A 23893-nucleotide genomic window follows, 5' to 3' on the forward strand; every position below is an offset into this window, starting at 1 on the left:
CTATCTTGTATCTGAAAACCTATATCTTTTTACCAACCTCTTCCTATCTCCCTACCCCAGCAACCACTTTTTATTCTGTTTCTGTGAGTTTGATATTTTTTTAATTAATATTTTATTTTATATAATTCTTACATCATTTTTCATTTTTTACACAATGTATGCATTATTATTTTGGTTATATTCCCCATACAATTGCAACCCCCTTATTTTGACCCTAGTCCTTCCTCTCCCCTTCCCTTGCCCCCCCCCCATAGTGTGTCTCTGGTTTATAGTTGCTTTTTGATTTTGATTTTTACTTTGTATTAATTAGTCTGATATATTTTTTAGATTCAACATGAGTGATACCATGCATTTTTCTTTCTCTATTTGAATCTTTTTTTTTTTTTTTTAACATTTTAAAAGGACAGGTCTAGCAGGGAAGGAGGGGGAAAAAAAGAGACACCTGCATAGACACACATTTGCAGAGAGCTGAGCTGCTGCTGTGCAAAGGGAAAAAATATGTGAAAAGAAATGCCTGCATAGTCACAGGTAGGCTGGGAAGCGGCCAGTCTGCATTATTTTAATTAGCATAATGCCCTAAAACATTTCATTTGTTGATCTGTTGTTATAAATCACATGATTTGTGTGTTTGTTAGAGATGGGGGGGCAGGGATTGCATCTTTATTCATTGACCCATTGGCAGACAGATTTTTTCCATATCTTGGCTATTGTGAAAACTGCTGCAATGAACAAGGGAGCACAGAAAGCAGATATATCTTCAAGATCCTATTTTCATTTCCTTTGAAGGTGTACCACAATGTGAGATTGCTAGATGGAGTTTTAATTTTTTGAGTTACTTCTATTTTTCCACAGTGGCTACAACAGATTGCATCCCACAAGCAGTATGCAAGGGTTCCCTTTCCTCCAAATCTTCACTAACACTTGTTATCTCTTGCCTTTTGAACACTGTTGTTATTTCTCAAGTTAGTGTGGTAGTGCCTTCTCTTCCTCCCTCCTACCCCTCACCTCTTTCAGTTCACCTCTTTACAAACCACAGGATTTGGCTGTAGTAACTGATTGAAAGGAGAGACCTGGATGTGTCAGCTAAGGCCTGAGTATCCTTCACCAGTAATAATTTTACCCACTCTGGGAGAATGCAAGAGTAATCAAAGAGAAACAAACTTTGCTTATATGAGCTATCTGATTTAATCTAAAATACCTCTTCACATTTGATCTAGGGGTCAGATATTCTAGAGCCTATATCTCCTTATTAGACAGAACTAGTGGCCTGTTCCTGATATCATAAACCATGTTTATTATTGTTATATAGAAAACATTGAATTTTGTGCTTTGGAGGGCACGAAATAATGCTGTGTTCTAGAATATTATCTTTAATAATAAGGATTTTTTAAACTCCCAAACTAAACAACATCTAATTTAAAGAAAGATGCAATTTGTTCAAGGAAATTTTTCCTTTGAACTTTTCCCTTTAGGGAACTACAACTTGTATAAGATGAATGGAAAACAATTATCTCAGTCCTTTCATTAAAAGCATGCTGATTTTGAAATTCCTTTCATTTGAAGATGCCTGGAGGTTTAGAAATTGAGTTAATGTAAAAATCTGAGGTAGCTCCCTGAATAATACTACTGCTTGTAAGGGAAAGAAAAGCCAAGCAGTTTGATTCCTTTCTTGGTATTTAAAAACTGATTTTTGGATACTTGGAACTTACTTATCATGGAAATAAGTGATGACTGGTATCACAGCTGTACTGCTGAAATCTGACAAATATAGTCTTTAATTTATTGTCAGTGTTCTTTTGGGGTCTTCTTGTTTCTTTTCTTCCCTACCAATATTTCACTTTTGGAAAAATCCAGAACTTATCAACTACCCATTAATTTTATTCTGGGCACAAGTAGGGAGCTCTGCTAAAATTTTAGTCATGGCCTACAGTGAGAAGGAAACTTGGTGAGCAAAGAAAAACACCTCTTTTTAGTTGTTCAACATATGAATGTGACTCAGATATGAGTACTCCTAAATCAGGTCTTAGAATCTCAGGGACTACTGGATATCTATTTTCTTCAAAACCAAGAAATACTCATTATCAACAGCAACATCATCAACAGCAAAATTATCCTCATTACCATTTATATCATAACTTTGCAGTTCTGTTATCATGAATTCTAGGGATGATAATTTTTAGCTTCAAATCCTAACTTCTTGCTACCAAAAATGAAGTTAATCTTCCTAAATAGCCAAAGCAATCCTAAGAAAGAGTAAAGCTGGAGGTATCATACTGCCTAATTTTAAATTACACTATAATGCTATAATAACCAAAACAGCATGGTACTGGTATAACATAAGTCATTTGGAGCAGAGCCCACAAATAAACTCTCATATACAGTTAACTAATAATTAACCAGGCACTGAAAATACTAAATAGGGAGAGGATAGTCTCTTCAATAAATACGGATGGGAAAACAACATGCAGAAGTATGAAATTGGAGCCCTATCTTACGTCCATCACAAAAAATAACCTGATAGGGATTAAATAAATACAATAACTCAAATAAAAAATTCCTAGAATATAAAGGAAAAGTTTTTTGACATTGATTTTGGTGATGCATATTTTAGATATGACACCAAAGTACAAACAATGAAACAAAAAAAGTGATAAGTGGTACTACATCAAAGTGTGGTGGGAAATAGGGGGCAATGTTGGGAACAACATTACTGTACTAAGGTCAATAAATTTTGGGGATCTCACAAACAGCATAGTAATTATACGATAACTATATATGTGAGAGTTGCTAAGAGAGTAGCTTTTAAAAGTTCTTATCACAACAAAGAAATGGTAATCATGTAATGCGATGGAGGTGCTGACTAAGGTTATGGTGGTGATCATACTGCAGTATATAAGTGTATCAAATCTTGCAACTTAAACTTACAAAATATCAATTAAATGTCAATAAAGCTGAAAAAAAATCAATTCACCCACAGTTTTATCCTTAAAACTTTAACTTTTTGCTCTTTTTGGTTACAGATTATATGCACAATGAACTGCTTTGATTCAATTGTAATTATTCCAGAAAACATTACTGAATTAATTCATTCAACAAATATCTACTAAATGCTTACTCTGTGACAGTCACTGTTTTAGATATTTAAGATACAAGTAAACAAATAGAGAAAATTCCTGCCCCGATGAATCTTAACGTTTAATGGAGAAAATAGAAACTAAATAAACAACTAAAATTATATAAACTATATAGCTTGTAAGACGGTTGTGTGTGCTTTGGAGAAAACAAGACAGATTTAAGGACATATGGAGGACAGATATATTGGCTGCAATGAAAATGTATGGTGAAGTAGGCCTTATTAAGAAAGTGAGAGTTGAACAAATATTAAATGTGTATTTCTAAATCAATATTATTGAAATCATTACATTTAGAATTTACTTGGAGGTAATTCATTATTTTCATCTACTTATTGGGAACTTTCTGCTCTCTGTATACTGGATTTCATATGAATCAGTATGTACACTATTGCCTTTAGAGAAAAGTGTGTAATTCTAAAAATGAATTAAGCATATTATGTAAAAATGGAGAAACCTATTCACTGTCTTATGTTGCTTTAATTTTACTAGTAAAGACATCTCATTAAATTCAGAAAAAATCTTAATTTCTTACTAAATAAATGATAATACAAATTTCTAAAATTATAATTTTCACTAGAAATCAAATTTAATTTTTTAAACTGGAATATGGCAAAATAATAGAAGGTACCAAAAAAACTATCCCCTTCATTTTTTCTGTTTCTTTGATATTTATTTTAAATCATTCCCCCTCAAAGGGAGTAATACTTGTATCTTTTGTGACTTGCAGCTCAAATGCAAAACCAAACCACACAGAATTTCTTTTAATTCAACAGATTGTTCCACCTAATTCAGTAAGAAAGCAGTAGACCAAAACAATATGATTATAAATATACCTTCCATCTTATAACTACATGAAATACAGATACATGGGTGCTTCCACATAATCTTTTGGTGTTAATATATGTAGCGGTACCTTGATAAAGAACAGGTGCAATATATCATAATCATAACATAAAATATACAGTTTATTTCTGAGATTTATAATTGCTAAAAATCAAAACATATTTCAAAATACAACAAGTAAAATAATACTTTCCAGAGATCTTTTATAAAGAACACTATTATAGAGCAAAAAACTATCCCTTAATTGTTTTTTACATATGAATTGCTTTTTTACATAAAAACAAGCTGAATTTTTATGCATCAGTCTCTAGAAGAAACCAGATTAGAATCAGCATTCAAAGTTCCTGCTCTCCTCTTCCAAATTCAGATCTCAATCTTGATTCCCTACACTGCATGCAAGTAATCCTATTTTTTCCATTGAAAACTTATTCCTCCCTCTGCCTTTTCTTCCCAATCAGAGACATCACAATTCACCTTTACTGAGCTTATCTAACAGAAATATCTTCCTATTTTTCTCTCTCATTCTCAAAGTCTGCTTCATCACGAAGTCCATTTAATGCCATCCCCTCTGCTCTTCAATTTTTTGCCACAGTAAGTGCCTTAACGGCGGTGTGAAACAGGCTGCGCCCTCAATTCCAAATTCTGGATTTCCCTTAAGATAAATTCCAAATGCATTTGCATGACATGAATAATTGTTTTTCACCTGAATCAATTTATTCAAGCATCTCACTTAATAAACCAGCAATTTTCATTGCACTGGAGATGTTTCCTCAAAAAGCTGTGCTCTCTGTGCACTGGGTTTCTGATTTCTCTGTATCCTCTCATTAAAATATCTCTTCTTTGCCATTCATTATTAGTTAATACTGATAAATATTTATTGAAAACTAATCTGTCTTAGACAATGGATGTGCTAGGGGAGTAAAAGGTGAACAAAGTAGAAATGGAGTTTGCACTCCTTTGGTTGCAGGTGATAACTTCATTCCAGATTCAGATCTGAAAGTGCTCTGCTTCATTCTCCCTCCCCAAGGGCCTCCCCTGGTGGCACTGCGGTTGAACACTTGGCTGCGAAGCTGCCCGAAGCCTCTGCAGCTCAGGTTCGATCCCAGACAGATGATGAGGTGAGAGTCTTACATGGAGCGCAGACCTCTCCTGCCATACGGGCTGCTCTCCTCAGCAGTGTATTGCATCAGTCTGTCTGTTCTGCTCCCCTCTCTGACTCTGGTGAATTCTCTTACTCTCCCGCGGTTCTGACTGTACCCAGTGCTTGTATAAATAAACTAATCTTTAAAAAAAAAATTAAAAAAAAAACAACAAACTCCCTCCCAGAAATATGCCCAGATTGAGCTAGTTGCTCAGGCTTCTGGAAGACCTGGCTTCAGCGTTTGCCTTTGTTGTGGTATTTATATCACACTTTTTTTTTTTTTTAAGTCTCTTTCCCACTAGACTCTGAGCTACTGACAATAGGAGCAAGTCTTTTTATTGCTAGACCTTCCTGTCATGCCAGGACAGTGTGGGATGCCAAATAATATGAGGAGTTGTGATCCAAATTTTACCTCTCATGCCAGAAAGCTGGGTATCTGAAGATGATCACAAGAAACGTACTGAGCATAAATATATTCTTTGTTCAGACTTGTCAATTTTCATTACAGTTTTAAAAGTCCATTTCTAATGTATTCGCTCTACTATACCTGGCATACCGCTGATTTTCTGTTTTAAAAGAACGATATCTGTCCCTAAAGATAATGTTTTCATAAATATATTTTCAATTCTCATCTTTAAAACTCTAATGTATGCTGTAGTTAATGGCTTGAAACTTATCTGTGCATTTATTTTCTCTTTACATAGAAATTCCCCTTTCCTTGAAGATTTCTGTAAATAATAAAAAGGTTTTCTTTTTCCTACTGAGTTGCATGCTAATGCATTATAGCCCAAGGTAGAAACACATACCTCCCTCTCCTATTCCTGATGCCATGGTTACCATAGCACTATTTCTGCGCAGCATTATCTTTCAGTGGTCTTGAGATACATTGCTCCCAATCCATCTAATAATTTTATAGTGACTTATTCTGGGAAAATGAATTCCATGGGATAGTTTATGAAAGTCTCCTTACTTCCTTTGATAGCTAGAATGGCTACAATAACTTCTCCATGTGTATTTGACAGTAGCAACTCATGCATTTTGCATTGAATTACTTAGTGGTAATGGGGGCACTAAAGATAAGTGGATTGTAATTACATGAATAGGAGTTGCTCTAAGTTCATAACCTGGAAGAAATAATGATGCTCCTAATAAAAATCAGGCTATCAAACCAGCAAGATTTTAATAAGAAAATTGAACAACATTCTAGACTAGAATTATAGTTCTTTAATTTGCATATGCTAACTGCTATTATCAGGCTTGTAACAGAAAAAAATAATGGTGCTGAATTTCAGAGCCTAAAATGTTTCCTATAAGGATGTTGACTTTATTTTATCCTATATGGCTTATTAAACCATTACATCATGCTTTGACTTAGGCAAGCATGGTAATTTATAGACAAGGAAGCAAGGAACAGGTTTTTAAATGCATACATATAAAATTGGAGATCTAATATAATTTCATATATAATTATATGGAAAGAATCAAATTCAACGTACCTTTCCCAGCTCCATCTTGCTTGATATTTTCCCTGCATCATTACTGTACCTGAAAAACAAATTGATCCACTTAAAACTTTATTAAAAGGTAACCTAGAAAATCCTAATCAAAATATCAATATTCTTTACCCTGGAACAGGTTTTGTTTTCTCTTTGTTCTCATTTGTTTCTTGTCCAGTAATATTTTCTGTAAAACATTATATCAAAAAATATATTTTAAATAAATGGGTGTGTAGGAAAAAATAGAAACATTACTAGAAATAGAAATAAATTCAAATGAACATGAAATACATTGTAATAAAGTATTTAATAAATTCTGTGTCAGAGTAGTTTATCAGAGCCAGAAATAACCACAATAAAATGTGACACTGTTTTCAAATAGAAGGTAGCAAATAAAGATCCCCAATATTATGAAAGGAAGTCATTGATGGAGGTATACTTATAAAGAAGGGAGGGGAAGGCGAGGGTGGAGAGACAGACAGAGAGACAGAAAGAGATCCATGAAAATGGAAAATAGAAGTCATTCCTTCTTTTTGCCAAATATTCATTCATTAATTTTGTATAAAATATTTGGGTAATGTAATTCCCATGTAAGTACTGACCAATATAGAAAAAGCTCCTTAAATTCATGTCATATATGTATGGATAGCCAATTCAAAATATGACCCAGAATTCTGGAGGTTAGACCTATTACCTACACGGTTCAGCCCCATAGTGACCATATCAACACAAGATACCATCAAGTTCCAGTGCATAGTTGGTTGAACCACTGAAGTCAGACATCTGAGTGGCCTCAACTTCTGCTTCAGCATTGATGATCTGCTGTGCCACTGCCTCCACGATGGGCATCACCATGGCAGCCGTGGAGGTGTTGCTAAGCCACATGGATAAGAAGGCGGTGCTGATCATGAAGCCCAAGGTCAGCCTGAAATGATAAGCTTTAGTGTGAGCTGTGCTCTCTAGCTTAATTAGCTTTATTACTTAACTAGAGATAGTTTGTAAGCTGGTGATTACATTTTTTCAACACATAGAAGGTTAAGGTTTCTCCCAAATGTTGAATTTCCAAGGACAGTCCTAACCAGGTATTAAGGAAAGAGCACATAAGAGTATCTCCCAAAAATAATAGGAATCTTTTCTCCAAAACTAGGAAATCAAGAACCAAAACATATAATCTGACAACCAATTTACAACCATACTGCAACTTGCTAGATGGTATAACAGCTTATTTTAGGACAATATTTGAATTCCCTTTACAGATGACACTGACCTTCAAAAACCAGTAAGAAAATGTACTATCCATTTTTGAATTTAGGGTCTCCTTCCTATGACCTTTAGCTCATATCTCTATTATGATGAATGCCAAAGAGATCCTAGGGCAAGGAGAGAGATTACTATTCCTAAATCTACCTTCCATGTGTTCACCAATATAGATACACGCGCACACACACACACATAAAATCACTAGCTAAAGTGAGGTCTCAGAACTTTCTGTAGATTCTATCATCTATGCTCTCCTGAATCTGACACTCTTACCTATTGTCAAGATCTAGATATATATTGTCTTCTCTTTTAGTTTTCCCTTAAAAATAACATACCTAATATTATAGAATTTTGAATCATGTCTATAAAATTCTGAAAACATGATCTCCTTTGAATACCAGATCTCAGAAAATCATTCAGAAGCACATTTTTCCATATGAGCCATTTATAAAATTATCTGACTCCCTTTTAAAATACATCTCCAAGAACAATTCCACACTAAGTTTCAACTTCAGATAAGGTGAATCTATATGCAAAATAAAATATTTGAGAAAGCTTAAACAGGAAATGATTTTAATAAATAGAAAAATGAAGAAATGTTTAAATTAAGGCATTGGTAAGACATGAAATATTTCAATAAGAAAAGGCAGGAATCACATAAAGCTGTGCGGTGAAAATGCCTTAAATGAAGTCACCTAGTGGTGTAATGGGCAGGACTCCAGTTTCACTGTACAATGCAGATCCCACCCCCTGGGGGTGATGACCAGATGGTGATACAAGGATGCATATTTCTAGAACACTCAATAGTCATGGAATATAATCAGTTTTAAGAGTAAAAGACCCTAATAAATATCTGTTACAAAATTGTCAGCAACAAATAATTTTATTATTTATCTTATCTGAGTTATTTTTTAATGTTTATTTATTTTTTAAAGATTTATTTATTTATTTATGCAAGCACTGGGTACAGTCAGAAGCATGGGAGGGTGAGAGAATTCACCAGAGCCAGAGCGGGGAACAGGAACAGGCAGATCAATGAAATGCACTGCTGAGGGGAGCAGCAGGCATGGCAGGAGAGGTCTGGGCACCCTGTGGGACCCTCACCGGCGATCTGGGATCGAACCGGAGCTGCAGAGGCTGCGGGCAGATTTGCAGCCCAGTGTTCAACCACTGCGCCACCAGGGGAGGCTCTATCTTTTTTTTTTTTTATGTTTAACAAAGCAATTTGCTCCAAAAATGGCAACCACAGATGTAGTTATGCTTTAGAATATAACTACACAGACTTCAATATGAAACTTATTTTCAAAAGATGAGAAGGAAAGAAATACCAAAGGCTTTAAAACACAACATCATTATGCAAATTATGACACTGCAAATTCTTCTAGTTCACATCTATGTTCTTAACACGAGCTGGAATTAAAAATTAAAGCAGTCAATTAATTTAATGGAAAAAAAGCATTCATTTCATGGAGGAAAATCAGTCAAATGAGTGATTTCACATTCTATAGTTGGAACTTCTTAATTGATTGTTTCACTTTGCAACACTTCATTAAAAAGAAAAATGTTCACTTTGGAATTTTTCTGCACACATTTGTATTTCATCAGTAATGTCTTTGCCTTTGGTTCTTAACATCCTCCCTGATGATCAAGGATGCACTTGAACAAGTCTTGAATGTGTAATCAGCCAAATAAACAAGATAGGACTGAAATCTGCTCTGAAGCCTATCAATCTTATCTATTAAGGTTCAGGACTTCTCTACGCTTTGACTCCAAGGGTATGTAAGAGGTTAGAGAGTTTTGTGCACTTATTCCAATCTCCCTGTAGTTAGACTTCCAATGAAAGGAACGTTCTTCCCATGTACAACTCAAGTGCACTTTACACTTTCATATTTGTGGAAGAAAAAAAAATTGCTTCCATTTCAACCTCTTTTTTAAAAGTCAGTTTAGTTTGGTGTGATTGTTATTAAATGATAAGAGACAAGTTAGTGACTATTAAGCTTAATTATTTCTGTAAGTCTGACACCTAAACCAGCAGGACAGGGAGTAATAATTTGGCATCCTGTTTTATGTTTCTTTTGTGATGCAAATAGTTGCCTGGATGTGCATTGGTTATTTAGTTTTTGCTCTGACAAACTGGTCTGTTGAGAATGTAAACCTGGAACAGTAAATGCAGTACTTGCCATTCTAGGTTCACACCCACCATCATCACCATTCGCAGAGCAATCCTTTTGTGCAAATTCCATTTTTCTATGGATGTGGCTAAACAGATGACTCCAATTAGCAGTACGTGAAAATCTTTGAAATAAGCAGATGCCACCTGAAATTATAATTAAACCTATAATTATTGACAATGGTGGAGGAAAAACAGCATTGCATAAGAAAGACATTATTTCACTGCTCTTTGATCTTCAACTACAAAATCTATTTTGTTGAGAAAAATGCAAATGTGTTTGAATACAAATTTAAATGTTTTTTTTTTTTCTTAACCAGATATAGAAGTGTTAAGGAAAGATATAGGGAAAAAAAAAAAGTGGCTAGAATATTGAATTTTTAAATAGCCAAGTAACATCTGGTACATGCCATTTGTAACTTTTCCATTTGTAACTGGAGTTTTCCATTTGTAAACTGGAGTTAATAGGAGTTTATGCTCCCATGGTAGAATGGCAAATACTAAATTAATCCTCCAACTCCTCAATAACTTCATTACCAATTATTTATACCATAACTTCAGAGTTACTCCCTTCATATTAGAATGGTTTTACCTTCAAAAATACTTACTATAAAACAAATGCCCTTGAATAGGGATCAACATGTAAGGCATGTTTAGCTAATACAATTCAGAGATTAGTAGATTACATGGATACTTCGGGCAACCATTTGCAACAGTATTGAGCAAAGAATGTTCCAAAGTATGAGAGTACATAATATTTTTCTTTAAACTTTTTTGTGGTCAAATTAGTTATAAAACAAGGTTTTGAAGTGTAAAAAATTTGTTTACTATAGACCTTCTTAAAACATTTGCTTCCCTTGCATTGTTTTCCCATAGCACCAAGATTTACCTATACATTAAGGAATTCTTATTATCTCTTTCCTCCTAGGAAAATAAGAATTTTTTTGTCTGCGATTATTCATCTATTACTCCCAAGTACTTAGAAGAGTCCTAGCACACGCCACATATATATATATATATATTTTTTTTTTAAATATTTTATTTTATATAATTCTTACATGGTTTTTCATTTTTGCACAATGTATGCATTTTCATTTTGGTTATATTCCCCATACAATTGCACCCCCCCCTATTTTGACCCTAATACTTCCTCTCCCTGTTCCCCCCCCACCCCGTAGTGTGTCTCTGGTTTATAGTTGCTTGTTGCTTGTTGATTTTTACTTTGTATTAATTAGTCTTTTTCCTGGTCCCTTATTTAGGTTTTCTAAATTCCTGCTATGAGTGAGATCATCTGGTATTTTTCTTTTTCTTTCTGACTTATTTCGCTGAGCATGATCCCTTCTAGCTCCATCCATGTTGCTGCAAACTGTGTGTGTTTATTTAGCACATATTTATTTACTAAATGATTAAGTAAATATATAGCATTTATATGTAACATGTATATTTTCACATCTATATATGTAAAATTTATATACACATATTTTCAATAACAATAATGCATGCATTGAAATATCTAATTAGGCCCACTAACTATTTAGCATTTTAGATTTAAACAGATAGGAGAGAAATTCATTATTTGTTGGTATTCTTTAGTATAACAATGTCATCAGTAGGCTTTACATAATTATCGTTGGCATAATAAATAGATAAAATAAGGTTAAAACTACCGTGGCTAATGAGACAGATATATAGGACTCTGAACTTAGATGAGGATATCAGAGACACATTATGCAACTCAGTGAGATTCCAGGGTGCTGTGGTAGACTGGAATTAGAGTTTAATATTATCAAGCGAACTTTCACAGTGAATTTTCAAACTCACTTGATGCCTAATATACATCATGTTTTCACATATATTATTTAATTTGATTGTTATAACCTTTGGACTGAGTGGCATTTCATTCCCCATTAACAGATGAGAAAAAAGACTTTTATGGGACATGATGAGAATCATATAAGTAGTGGTGAATATCAAGTTTAAAGCTTAGGTTTTTTTGTCTAAATTTCTAGCTATTTCTCCATAACTTTGGTAAGCAATTCCTGAATAAAAGTTCACTTGTTCTGTCTGAAAAGAGGATCACAACACAAAAGAATGGTTTTCTCCACTAAGTATCCTAAGGATCCTGATATGTTGCAAGTTGTCATTAAGTTTAAAGTCACATAAAATTAAAAACAAAATGAGGCTGAAATACCAGAGGGGAGATGATAGACTTTCATAGTGTTGCAACATTGAGGATGTTTCTTGAATGGTCTATCCTCTTTTCTCAATATTCAAATAATTAATAATATGAACTAACATGTATTGGGTGCTATGTGACATAGATTTTATTTATAAACTAATCCTGACGTCTCATTGACAAACTAAAGCCAGGTTCCAGGAAAAGAGAAGAAGATGATGGTGATGATGAAAGTGGGGATATTGGGGTTAAGGAAGGGAGCTGAGGACTGGAAACCATAAAGAATGGAAAAGGAAAGACTTAATTAGGAAGAGATATTTATGTTCAAATCCAAGCAAAACTATCATGTGGGAGAAAGATCAGGGCTATTTGTGGAATCTTTGATGTCAGAGAAAAGTTAGAGTCAAAGTGACTAAGTTTCAGTCTCGGGCTCCATAAAGTGAGTTTAGTGTTAAAATTATTCAAGGATGGTATAGACGTCCTTGTGGGAGGCTATGGGCCCACACAATGGCCTCTGGCATAGCTCATTTGTAAGAGATACTCCCTGCCTAGGTGAGTGACTCAGAGAAATTCCTTCCAAATTGAAGATTCTATGAGTTTTAACTTCTTCTGAGGCTGACATTTCTAGGAATAAGACCTAGGAGCCTGATTAATGCAAGTGCCACTGGGACCTGGAATTTTGCTACCTCCAGGCAGGCCTCCACTCTCAACGAGGCCAAGGATATTTCATAGGCTGCTCCTGCAAAGACTGGCCTTCCAAGTTATCTCCTTTTCCTTCTCTCTCCCTCTAGCTCACTTGCTACCATAATGCCTCCTGATTCCAGTTAATCTTGCTTTTAATTTCAGCCAGTTTTTAAAAAGTCAGTTAAGTCGGTGTGATCGTTATTAAATGATAAGAGACAAGTACATGACTATTAAGCTTAATTATATCTGGAAGCTGGACCACCCAAACCAGCAGGACAGGGAGTAATAATTTGACATCCTGCTATATTTCTTTTATTGGGAGTCACAGGGCACATTGGAGCATTTAAGAAACTTCTTTAATCAGAGAGCCCAAGTTCTGTGGGGGCAGCAGGCCTGTGGCCTGGTGGGGTGAGAGAAACTGAAGCACAGTGCTGGCTACACTCTCTTCCCAATCACTGGTGCTTAGAAAGAAGAGAGTTACAGTTATGTGGGATGGGGAAATGCAGTACAAAAAGAGGAGCAAGAAGCATTGGGCATGCCCTAAGGTGGACTTGCATAAAAATGGGGGAAAATGACATGAAAATAAGGAAGGGATTAGCTCCTCTCACAGGGAAAAAAAAAAAATCCAACTGTATCCATGAATGAGTTAAAAAGAAAAGTCTCCCTCCACATTACAGGACAGATGAACCTCAAGAAAGCAGCAATATTTGGACCCGGGCAGAATACAGAAGCCAAAGGTGATAAATTACACTGACGGGCATCTTGAACTTGTCATCTTTCCTGAGAATGTTTCAGCTGTGTTGAGGCAGTCGTGTGGTGGGTAGCTGGAGACTGCAGGGAGACAGATATTCTGGTTTCAATGCATTTCATGCTTTTAATGGGAAACTGAATCCATTTTCTTCAGACCAGTATCCTTAGATTGTGCAAAGGTAAGAAACATCTCTCAGCATGAATAAATTCCTCTCAGCAAGAACAAAATAGAAATACATGTGAAAGTTAATTTGGCTTTATCTTTTGAAATGGCAGCTTTCTGGAAAAGAAAACAGGGAAGCTTTTTCTTCATTAAAAACAAGAATTGCTTTTCCAACATGGTGTGAGACTGAATTGTGCTGAATAGAAAAAGCGTATGTAAGATGTGCAAGTGTTGGCCTTTTGTTGGGGAGAGACCAGGCATGCATGTCAGCCTGGGAAGACTGGACACACACTGGACACACATTTCTCCTACTGACACACACAACTCAAGAAGCTTCAGTCTGTTTTGTTTTTGTCCACCTTCAGGAAATACCTGCAGGATTCTAGAGGCAAGAAACAACTGGAAGCTTGGAGGACTTTCGTGGAGGCATATCAATCAGATAGAGTACCTTTTAAAGATAACTTTTGTGAGTGGAATTATCACTACAGAATAAGGAATGTAATGATGACAACCATTTGCAAGAGAACTTACCTTCTTAGAAGTCATAATCCCAAACAGTGGGAACATTAAACCAGGCAGCAAAGCTGTGACTGACAGAGGCAAAGCTTCTGTTATCCAAAATATGGCAACAACAAAGAGTGTGTAAGCACATTCTGCTTCCTGCCAAGAAGAGAAGCAACATGCAAGGTAAATAATGAGCCTGGGTAATCATCCTTCAAGTCACAACCACATTTGCTAAATGGAGCCTTGTGACAGGAAAGCGAGTAGGAACTCTGAAGGCCCCCAACCCTTGAATTCGGCATAGTCATTAGAGGTTCTTAGAGCCAAATTATAATAAACAAAAAAAATTAAATACATTAAAAAACCCTCACCCATTAAGCTTTCTGCACATTTCCTTCAAAATAGGTAACAGTACAACGTGATTTTCTGTGCTCGTACCAGTATATATGGGTATTTGGGGTCACCTTCACTTAACCTATAAAATGCTCACCTATGGCTCTCCTTGGTGGCCTAGGTGTTCAGTGTCAGCACTATCACAGTTATGGCCTCAGCTCTATCCCTAGGCAAGGAGCTAACCCACATGACGTAGCAGACCTTTCCTGTCTTGCCCACTGCTTCCCTCAGCAGTGTATTTCAGTAGATCCACCTGTTCTGCTCCCCACTCTGTCTCTGGTAAATCCTCTCACCCCCCCCCCACACCTCTAGCCTACACCCCAGGTCTTCTATGCAAAAATACATACATACATACATACATACAAACATACATACATACATAAAATGCTCACCTAGTTCTGGGAAGGGCAGAAATAGCCAAGTTATTGCCTTTCCTCTGGAGGCAAGACACACCTCCCATTTAATTGCACGTATCCCTGCCTGATGGGGCGGGCCACTTGCACATCTGCCTGTCTCTCCTACTAAAAGCTTTTGCTGTGGTTTATTTCAGGAAAAGGAGAGTGCCAAGTTATATGGCTTGGCTGGCCTGGGCTTTTCAGAAAGACAGCTAAGTACCTGGGAGACACAGGGAGATGCAATAGGAATGATACTTAAGAGACTCAAGTGCTTTGCTTGTAATAAAACCATGGGATCCTGTTTTAGGAAAGTCTTAAGAAATGGTTAAAATTTATCATTTTTGACTTTTCTGAATAATTTCCCTATGAAATCAACTAGAATGTACTAGGTGATCAATACATGTTAGCATCTATTATATGGCTTTGTTTTGCTCTCACACAGTTTAATCTCTGCAGATTCTGAGCTGCATTTGACTAATTTACAAAAACTGCTGAGTTTAATGAGGTCTTTTATTTCAGGCTTTCCCAGGGCAATACTATTTCTAGCATTGTTGCCTTCCCAGTTCACCCACCTCAGGTGAGCCCTCTGGGTTGGGTATTTATTCCCTCATCATCCCTGTCCTTTCAGTGGATTCTGGAGAAATTAATAACATGCCAGGATAATGTGATACTCTTATTGTGCTATCCTTTAAAAGGAAGAAGAATAAAGGTGTTTTGATATTGACATTTTTACAGAAAGCCTGATTCTATAATCTTGACAAACAATAGAAGAGTGAAAAAAAGGTGGATTTTGACTGAATCTCCCTGATTTGCTCTGAGAGATTTGTGAATACTACCTTAATTTGAAATAACAGTGTAGGAGGAAGACCAGGCCTGCATTTTCTGTCAGTGAGAACACAGGCATAACCTCACAGCTCTTCCTTGTGATTTTGTTTTCTTTTCTTGCAAGAACCTCTATATCAAAGACAAAAGGGATGCTTTCACTATCTTGCTCTTTAGCTGCAGCTAACCATTCTCCAGATTCTGTCTATCCATGTCATCTTACCACTTGAGTCTGCTCCTTGGTCTCCACCTCACTTCTTCTATTTTTTTAAAGATTTATTTATTTTTTACATATAAGAACTGGGGTGTAGGCCAGAAGTGTGGGGGGTGAGAGGATTCACCAGAGACAGATTGGAGAGCAGAACAGGTGGATCTACTAAAAAGCACTGCTGAGGGGAGCAGCGGGAGAGCCAGGAGAGGTCTGCTGTGCCATGTGGGTCACTTTTCTGGCCGGGGATTGAACTTGTGTTTCAGTGGCTGGCAAAAGCTTGATAATGCTGCGTCTCTAACCCTGCGTCACCAGGAAGGTCCCCACTGCTTCTATTGTAGGCAAAAACCAACTACCAACAACCCACTTTGACTTTGTCATTTCCTTGTAAAGCCAGATCAGGAGGGAGCCACCCTGATGATGACGTGGGCCCCAGGATATAAGGACAGGCAAAAACCTCAGAAAAATAAATTGCTAATTCTGTTCACCATGCACAGGCATGGGTCTACTCCAGTTATCATGGTTTTCCCAAATAGAGCTGCTTCTGGAACAGAATAAAAAGCAAAATTTCAAGTATTAAATGATTTGCTTGCCTGGACTGCTTCCCTATTTTAACTGACCCAGCCCTGACTTAACATGACCAAATCAAGAGAGTAGATTTTAAAAGTTCTCATCACAAGAAAAAAATATTGCAACTACATGAGGAGATGGTTGTTAGCAACACTTATTGTGATAATCATTTTGCTGTCTATACATACACTAAACTATTGTATTGTAAACCTCAAATGAATGTGATTTTTATATGACAATTATATCTCAATAAAAACAAAAGGCCAAAATAATCAAGTCAGTGATTTTCAGTTGTCTATTGAAAACAATTCAAATCCGATTTTGCACGCAATCTTCACCTTCACTTTGAGTATTATCCCAATACTTCATACTATATGGCATGTGGATGAATGGAAGTGTGAAGTTGTACTCAACAAATGAAATGGTTATGTAAACTAGCGTCAAATCAACAAAACTTGAAAACAAAACTTTTATATATCTTCTTTATATGTGATTCCTAGTCCTCATCACACACCCTTTTTTTTGGCATTTTTTTTTATTTGTTTTTGTTTGTTTTTTGTTTTGTTTATACAAGCACTGGGTACAGTCAGAAGCATGGGAGGGTGAGAGAACTCACCAGAGCCAGAGCGGGGAGCAGAGCAGGCAGAAGGACCAAAGTACACTGCTGAGGGGAGCAGCAGGCGGCAGGAGAGGTCTGCACACCATGTGGGATGTGGGACCCTCCTCCGGTGGCCGGGGAGCAGCCAGGGATCGAACTGGTGCTGCAGAGGCCGCGGGCAGCTTCGCAACCCAGCGCTCAACCGCTGCACCACCAGGGAGGCCCACACACCCTTTTTCAAAACTCTAATAATGCTCAGCTAGGTGGCCATAACACTAAGTCCCCAGATACCCTTAAGTGTCTGCAGCTTCACCCACCTATGACCAGATTCTGGACCCTTTAACCAAACTCTTTGACCTGGCTTGACTACTTAGAGGAAGGAGTCTCAAACTGATGGCCAAGCCTAGCAAGAAAATACAATTTATTTGACTCACAATGGCGTGTATATTTAATTTCAGTCAGAATTTATAAGCAGTGACTTCACATTAAAAATAATATCTGAATTTCTGCTTTCTCTTGGAAGGTGAAGTGATTGGATAAAGACATTATATTCTTCCAAATCAACAATTCTCCTTTGGATACTGACTTCTGCTTTTCAATTCTGCCAGGGACGACCACACTATTTCACTCATTGTCTTACCTCCTTAGTCTTTGCTGGCATAGAGCCAAATCTCTGGGAGGCAAAGCACAGCCTACATGTTCTACTTTGCAAGCTTGCTTCCCCATCCTAGAATAGACATGGGATTGCTCTTATGTATCTTCCTGTCTACCCTCTGTGTGGTCCAAGGACTACCAACATCAGCGTGATCCAAGAGCTTGTAAGAAATGCAGAGTCTCAGGCCCTTCCACAGACATTCTGCATCAGAACCAGCATTTTCAAATCCCCCAGGTTATTCTAATCCAGGTTAAAATTTGAGAAGTTCTGGGCTACTCCCCCTTCCAGGCCATCCTTTAATTTTATCTCAGGATAACTTACAAGCCAGAAAGAGAAGTTCTGGGCTACTCCCCCTTCCAGGCCATCCTTTAACTCAGGATAACTTGCAAGCCAGAAACTTGCTGAGCTCCTAGATTCATAAGTTATTTTAAAAATGTGTCCTGCCAATGTGTGGTTTAAGTTTATATCTCGTCTGTGGCACTTTCCCAAATACCCAACACATTTCATATGAAATTTGAATGTGAGCTCCAGAGATTACTGCAGTTGGCTAAGGCACCACATCTGCATTGTCCCTGATGACTACCTTCTCAGAATTTGTGGGAATGTCCTCATTTCTCCGTATCTTCAGCTAAAGCTCCAGAAACAGAGAAAAGAATTATTGCCCTCTGAGTGGGTGGACATCTGCTCTGGCTTGGTCAAAATATTGCTGATATCTGTAGGCATTAGGGCTTAATATTGATTGACCTTATAAAATCATTTTGGGAGTGTTCTCTCCTCTTCAATTTTTTGAAAGAATTTGAAAAGATTGACATTAATTCTTCATTGAATATTTGGTAGAATTCACCAGTAAAACCACCTGGTTCTCACATTTTCTTTGTTAGAATTTTTTTGATGACAAATTCAAACTCCTTATTATTGGTCTGTTCAGACTTTTATTTCTTTAGGATCTAGTCTTGAAAAATTTTATGTTTCTAAAAATTTATTCACCTAGGTATCCAGTTTGTTGGTGTCTAATTGATGTGTTTCTGTTTTTAAGATAATTTGCTATTCTTTATGTAGATTTTGCTCCTTCCCCACCAGCTGATTTTCTTGTTGTTTTCATTTAATTTGGCGTGCTTTCATCTCTGTGTTGATTTCATTGTGTCTTCTAAATTGACTTACTGCATTTTGAAATTGTTCAGATTTATCTTAATAGTAGTTGTTGTGTTTTTTTTTTGTTGTTGTTGTTTTGCCTACTGTACTCCTTATCCTCATCTAGATATTCTACAGTTGCCAGCAGCTGGCCTCTGGCTCCTAGTCCAGAATGTGTATCATCTTATCAACCTGGGATCCTGTACTGCCAGGACACTGCAAATGCAATCATCTAACTGGACCAGGTAGCTTAGGTCAGACCCTGGCTAAGAGACTGGGAAGTACCTACTTTCCATGAATACCACCACAGACAGTGGAAAGTCTAGAATTTTTTGACCTCTCATAGCTGCAAGAAAACCTCTCTCCAGCCATTTGTGGCACTGAATTTGACTCCAAACCCAGAATGACATTAGGAGCACTTTAGACCATAGATTCTCATTTCACTCTGCTTTTATAAACATTTTTATCTACAGAAATACTTGCTTTGGTTTGGATTAGAAAAGGGGATGGTGTGTGTGTGTGTGTGTGTGTGTGATTGTATAAATGTTATCTGGAATGCTAATCACAGGTTTTATAGATAGAAAAGCTTATAAAAGGTAAAGACATTTGCCAAGTAAAGAGAGAAGTTATATTTATGGATGCCATTTACTACATGCCTGATATAAGACTTTGTGTTTCCATACGGTTTATCTTATTTCATCCCAGCCAAAATTCTGTGAGATAGCTATTGCAATTCCACTTTGGACTGAAAATCAATAATTACAATATTCGTATATGATACAGCTGGGACTCATTCCAAGTATAAACACATAAGGCATGCTATATATCATTTAGTGCCCTTGTTCTTAGCATGAAAACAGTGCCTAGCCTATATAGTAAGAGCTCAGCACTATTTGTTGAATGAGGCTTTTCTTCTCTGTGTTTTTTCTGCAATTATTTTTATCCATATTTTATATCTTTTATATCCATTTATATCTTGATCCCGTATATAAATTATTTGATTACAACCTAGGCATAAAGTTCTTTAGCTTAAGAAGCTCCTTTATTTTGTCTTGTTCTGTTCTTTCCTACTTGCCTGGAACTGGATATTTTAACCTTCATCCCAGTGGGTGAATGTCTCCATATTTTCCCCAGAGCTCCCATATCTTTGCCAACAAGTTGGGATTGGAACTAAAACTTTGATCTACACAGGTTACTTCCCCAGAGCTGACATTCTCCTACTTCTCCAGCCCCCAAGTAACAATATCGTAGTCTTATTTTGTCTTAAGTAGTTCAAATAAGTGCAGTCAGAGCATTGTTGCAAAGGTAATAAAGGCAAATGAAACTATGACTAGGCAACTTGGATAAAGGCACCCCCCCAAAAAAATTCTGACTGTCAAATTATCTTGGGAGATGTGACTGATTATACTTAAAATTCACCTTAGTTCTCTTTGAAATTATAGCTCCAGGTGGAATTGAAATATAAATTAGGCTTTAAAAAGGAGGGTTTCTTCCACCCCTTCTCCCCCTTTTTAATGACACCCTGACTGATACTAGGGAGTAATTTGACTGATGAATTAGTACTTATGTGGGTATGATCTCCTTCAGCACAGCTTGAAGAAAGTAGGACCAATCCCAGGCCTCACTCTCTGAAATTGATTTTCTAAAGAGAATGCAAAGCAATTAAGAAAAGAGAAAAATCATGCATTCTAAATCTGTGTGCTACAAGAAAAACACTATTATTATTTGACAGAGCCTAGAAAGGGCTCTGTGCGGCTGGTGATATACCTGCCCCCAACTGCTCAGTGATTTCTCAAGCTTCAGTCCATATTAATTGCAAAGCTGAAGTGACTCCAAATATCCTCATTTTGGAAGATGAATAGTAAGACAGAGCTCAACTACAAAGTCAAGAAAAAACAACCAGCCTATCTGGTTTTTTTTTTTTTTCAGCCCAAATGGATAGCACAGGAAGGAAACTGATGGCTTCACAATGCCAATAACCCAGGAGTTTTTAACTCTTTTCATTTAACTGCTGCAACTAATCAGCAATGGACATGTACTGTGTTCACAACTCTACACAGTGTGGGACTGGAAACAGCTATAGAGATCACCTTGTTCTCCACATTAGGGTGTGATCAAAATGCAGTCCGAGAATGAACTGTAGAATCATGGAATTTTAAACAGGTTCCTCAGATGAATCTGGGGCAGCTGATCCACAGACAGCATTTAAAACTCTTTGAAGAGCTGTGTTCATTTTACAGATTAGGATAACAGAATCACTTGGGGAGTTTTTTGGAATATGATAAAGTCAGGACTGCTTAGACAATGCTGTGGCAAAATTCCCTATATACCAGCAGCTTCAAAAAGCCAAGTTTACTTCTTACTCTTGTATTTGTTCATCATGGGTCTTAGTTGTTCTGCAATCCAGACAGTAAAAGACCTCAACTCAGCATGTGCTTTTGTAATTGCAAACTCAGATGCAATGAAGTAATGCAAGCCATGCACAAGCTTTGAAACATATGATTTAAATATTATGAAAGAAGCAATGTCATCAAGGGGTTTGGGAGTCAAATAGACTTTGAATCCTTTATACTCCCTTGAAAACTTCATGATTTTCAGCAAATAATTTAACTTCTCTGAGTCCTTATTTGCTCATCTATAAAATGGGAATATTATTATTTCTAATGGCTGTCATAGTTAAGTGGTTATTATAAATGATACTCTTTCTAATGGCTGTGATATTTATTATTGTTATCAAACAAGGTATAAAAACACAACCAGGGCCTCCCTGGTGGTGCAGCAGTTTGAGCGCTGGGTTGCGAAGCTGCCCGCAGCCTCTGCAGTGGGGTTCGATCCCCGGATGCTCCCCGGCCACCTGAGGAGGGTCCCACATGGCGCGCAGACCTCTCCTGCCGCCCGCTGCTTCCCTCAGCAGTGTACTTCGGCCCTTCTGCCTGCTCTGCTCCCCGCTCTGGCTCTGGTGAATTCTCTCACCCTCCCGTGCTTCTGACTGTACCCAGTGCTTGTATAAATAAAATAAATAAATCTTTAAAAAAAAAAAAAACACTTCTGTGACACCTCCATTCTTGCTTGTTCCCTTGATCACAGTTTTCACTCTGTGAACTTCCTTTTATCATCATCTTTCTCATGCATTCCAGCCTTCCTACAAGATCTTGGCTAAATCCCACATTCTTCTACCATAGGGATCATCAGTCCTTCCATTCAGCAGAGTTATCAGATAACTACTATGTGGCACTGTGTTTGGTGCTGAAGAAAAGAGAAATTCAACAATATGTTCCAGGTTCTTGAGGTATTTATAGTCTAGAGGAAGGAGGAAAGATAAAGGCCATGTGAAATATGTACCATAACAGAGACCAAAGCATCATGAAGAAATGAATGCTTTATGGAGAATTCTACTTGTCTGAGAACTTAAGATATTTTTTTCAGGAAGGACAAGAGGAGAGGGCTTTCAAGGAAGAGGGCACAACATGTGCAAAGACAGAAGGGCAATAAGTCATGGGAATTGCAAATAGTGATATATTGTTAATGTGGAAAATTGGAATGTGGGAGGTAGGTATTGTAGACTTTGGGGAGACTTGTTAGAACAAAAAACTTGCAAAATTATTAATATCTATCCGTGTACACATATTTTATTTATGTTTTTCCATTGTAGGCAAATGGAAGCCACTAAGGAAGTTTGAGAAGAGTTAGAATAGGACATTGGCATTTTATTTATTTTTTTTAATTTTTTTTTTATTTAGAGGCATGTTTTTTATTTATTTATTTGTTTGTTTGTTTATACATGCACGGGGTACAGTCAGAAGCGCGGGAGGGTGAGAGAATTCACCAGAGCCAGAGCGGGGAGCAGAGCAGGCAGAAGGACCAAAGTACACTGCTGAGGGGAGCAGCGGGCGGCAGGAGAGGTCTGCGCGCCATGTGGGACCCTCCTCAGGTGGCCGGGGAGCAGCCGGGGATCGAACCGGCACCGCAGAGGTCGCGGGCAGCTTCGCAACCCAGCGCTCAACCGCTGCGCCACCGGGGAGGCCCGACATTGGCATTTTAAAACTAGTTACTGTGGCAGGGAGATTTTAGGGGAAAGAGTGGGAAAATGGGCCATGAGAGAGGTGAAGACAGCCTTGAGGAAGGCCATGACTGCCAACAGGACTGTAGATGAAAGAGCAGATGGGAGAGGGTGGATTAAGGAGGACTGAGCGATGAGGATTAGGACTGTCTGGAGCATCCGAGATGGTCCACAGGTGTCAGACCTGCAAATGGAGTGAAGGGTGGCAGACTGTGAGAGATAAAGAAAATAGAAGCTGCACATCATGGGCAGGTGACACGATGCATAATTAAGAGAGCAGAGGGGTGATGAAGAAGGCTGGAACCCTAGAGACTCATCCATTTTATATTTACACATCTATAACACAAATGGCTTTTAAAAATCATTTGATATGTATTTATATACAACCTTATTTTGTGATTGATGTTTGCTGGAGCATATATTGATTTTCAGCCATCGTACAAGCTACATGAAAGTGGAAACATTCATTTAAACTTTTGCTTATATGCCACAGTTCACTTAGCAAATTGCCACAAAATATTCATGAAAGAAACATATATAAAATTTGGATTTTCTGGTTTTGTTCATTGACCACATTGCTATTAATATGGTATCTTTTCATTTTTGTCACCCTCCATCATTTTGACATCCTTTTGTGTCTGAACTATTCATTTTTGCAGCTTACAGTATTGCTCTCGTAAGTCCCTGCAATATTTTTAACACTTAAAATAATGTCAATTATTATCATAAATATATTTGCTTAA

At 37.2% G+C, this 23893-nt stretch overlaps 1 protein-coding gene across 1 annotated transcript in view; it reads right to left on the reverse strand.

The window, feature by feature from the left end:
* SLC13A1 (solute carrier family 13 member 1) overlaps positions 1-23893 on the reverse strand; it is a gene marked incomplete at both ends in the record, with an annotated part of 68144 nt that overhangs the window by 38713 nt on the left and 5538 nt on the right. The window contains 5 exons of the mRNA XM_084229271.1: positions 6615-6663; positions 6744-6801; positions 7352-7539; positions 10055-10191; positions 14349-14477. Of these exons, the coding sequence (XP_084085397.1) occupies positions 6615-6663; positions 6744-6801; positions 7352-7539; positions 10055-10191; positions 14349-14477 (561 nt within the window). The remainder of the gene's footprint in view (positions 1-6614; positions 6664-6743; positions 6802-7351; positions 7540-10054; positions 10192-14348; positions 14478-23893) is intronic.

Source organism: Talpa europaea, assembly GCF_964194135.1.
Source record: "Talpa europaea genome assembly, chromosome: 3".
NCBI classification, from domain to species: Eukaryota; Metazoa; Chordata; class Mammalia; order Eulipotyphla; family Talpidae; genus Talpa; species Talpa europaea.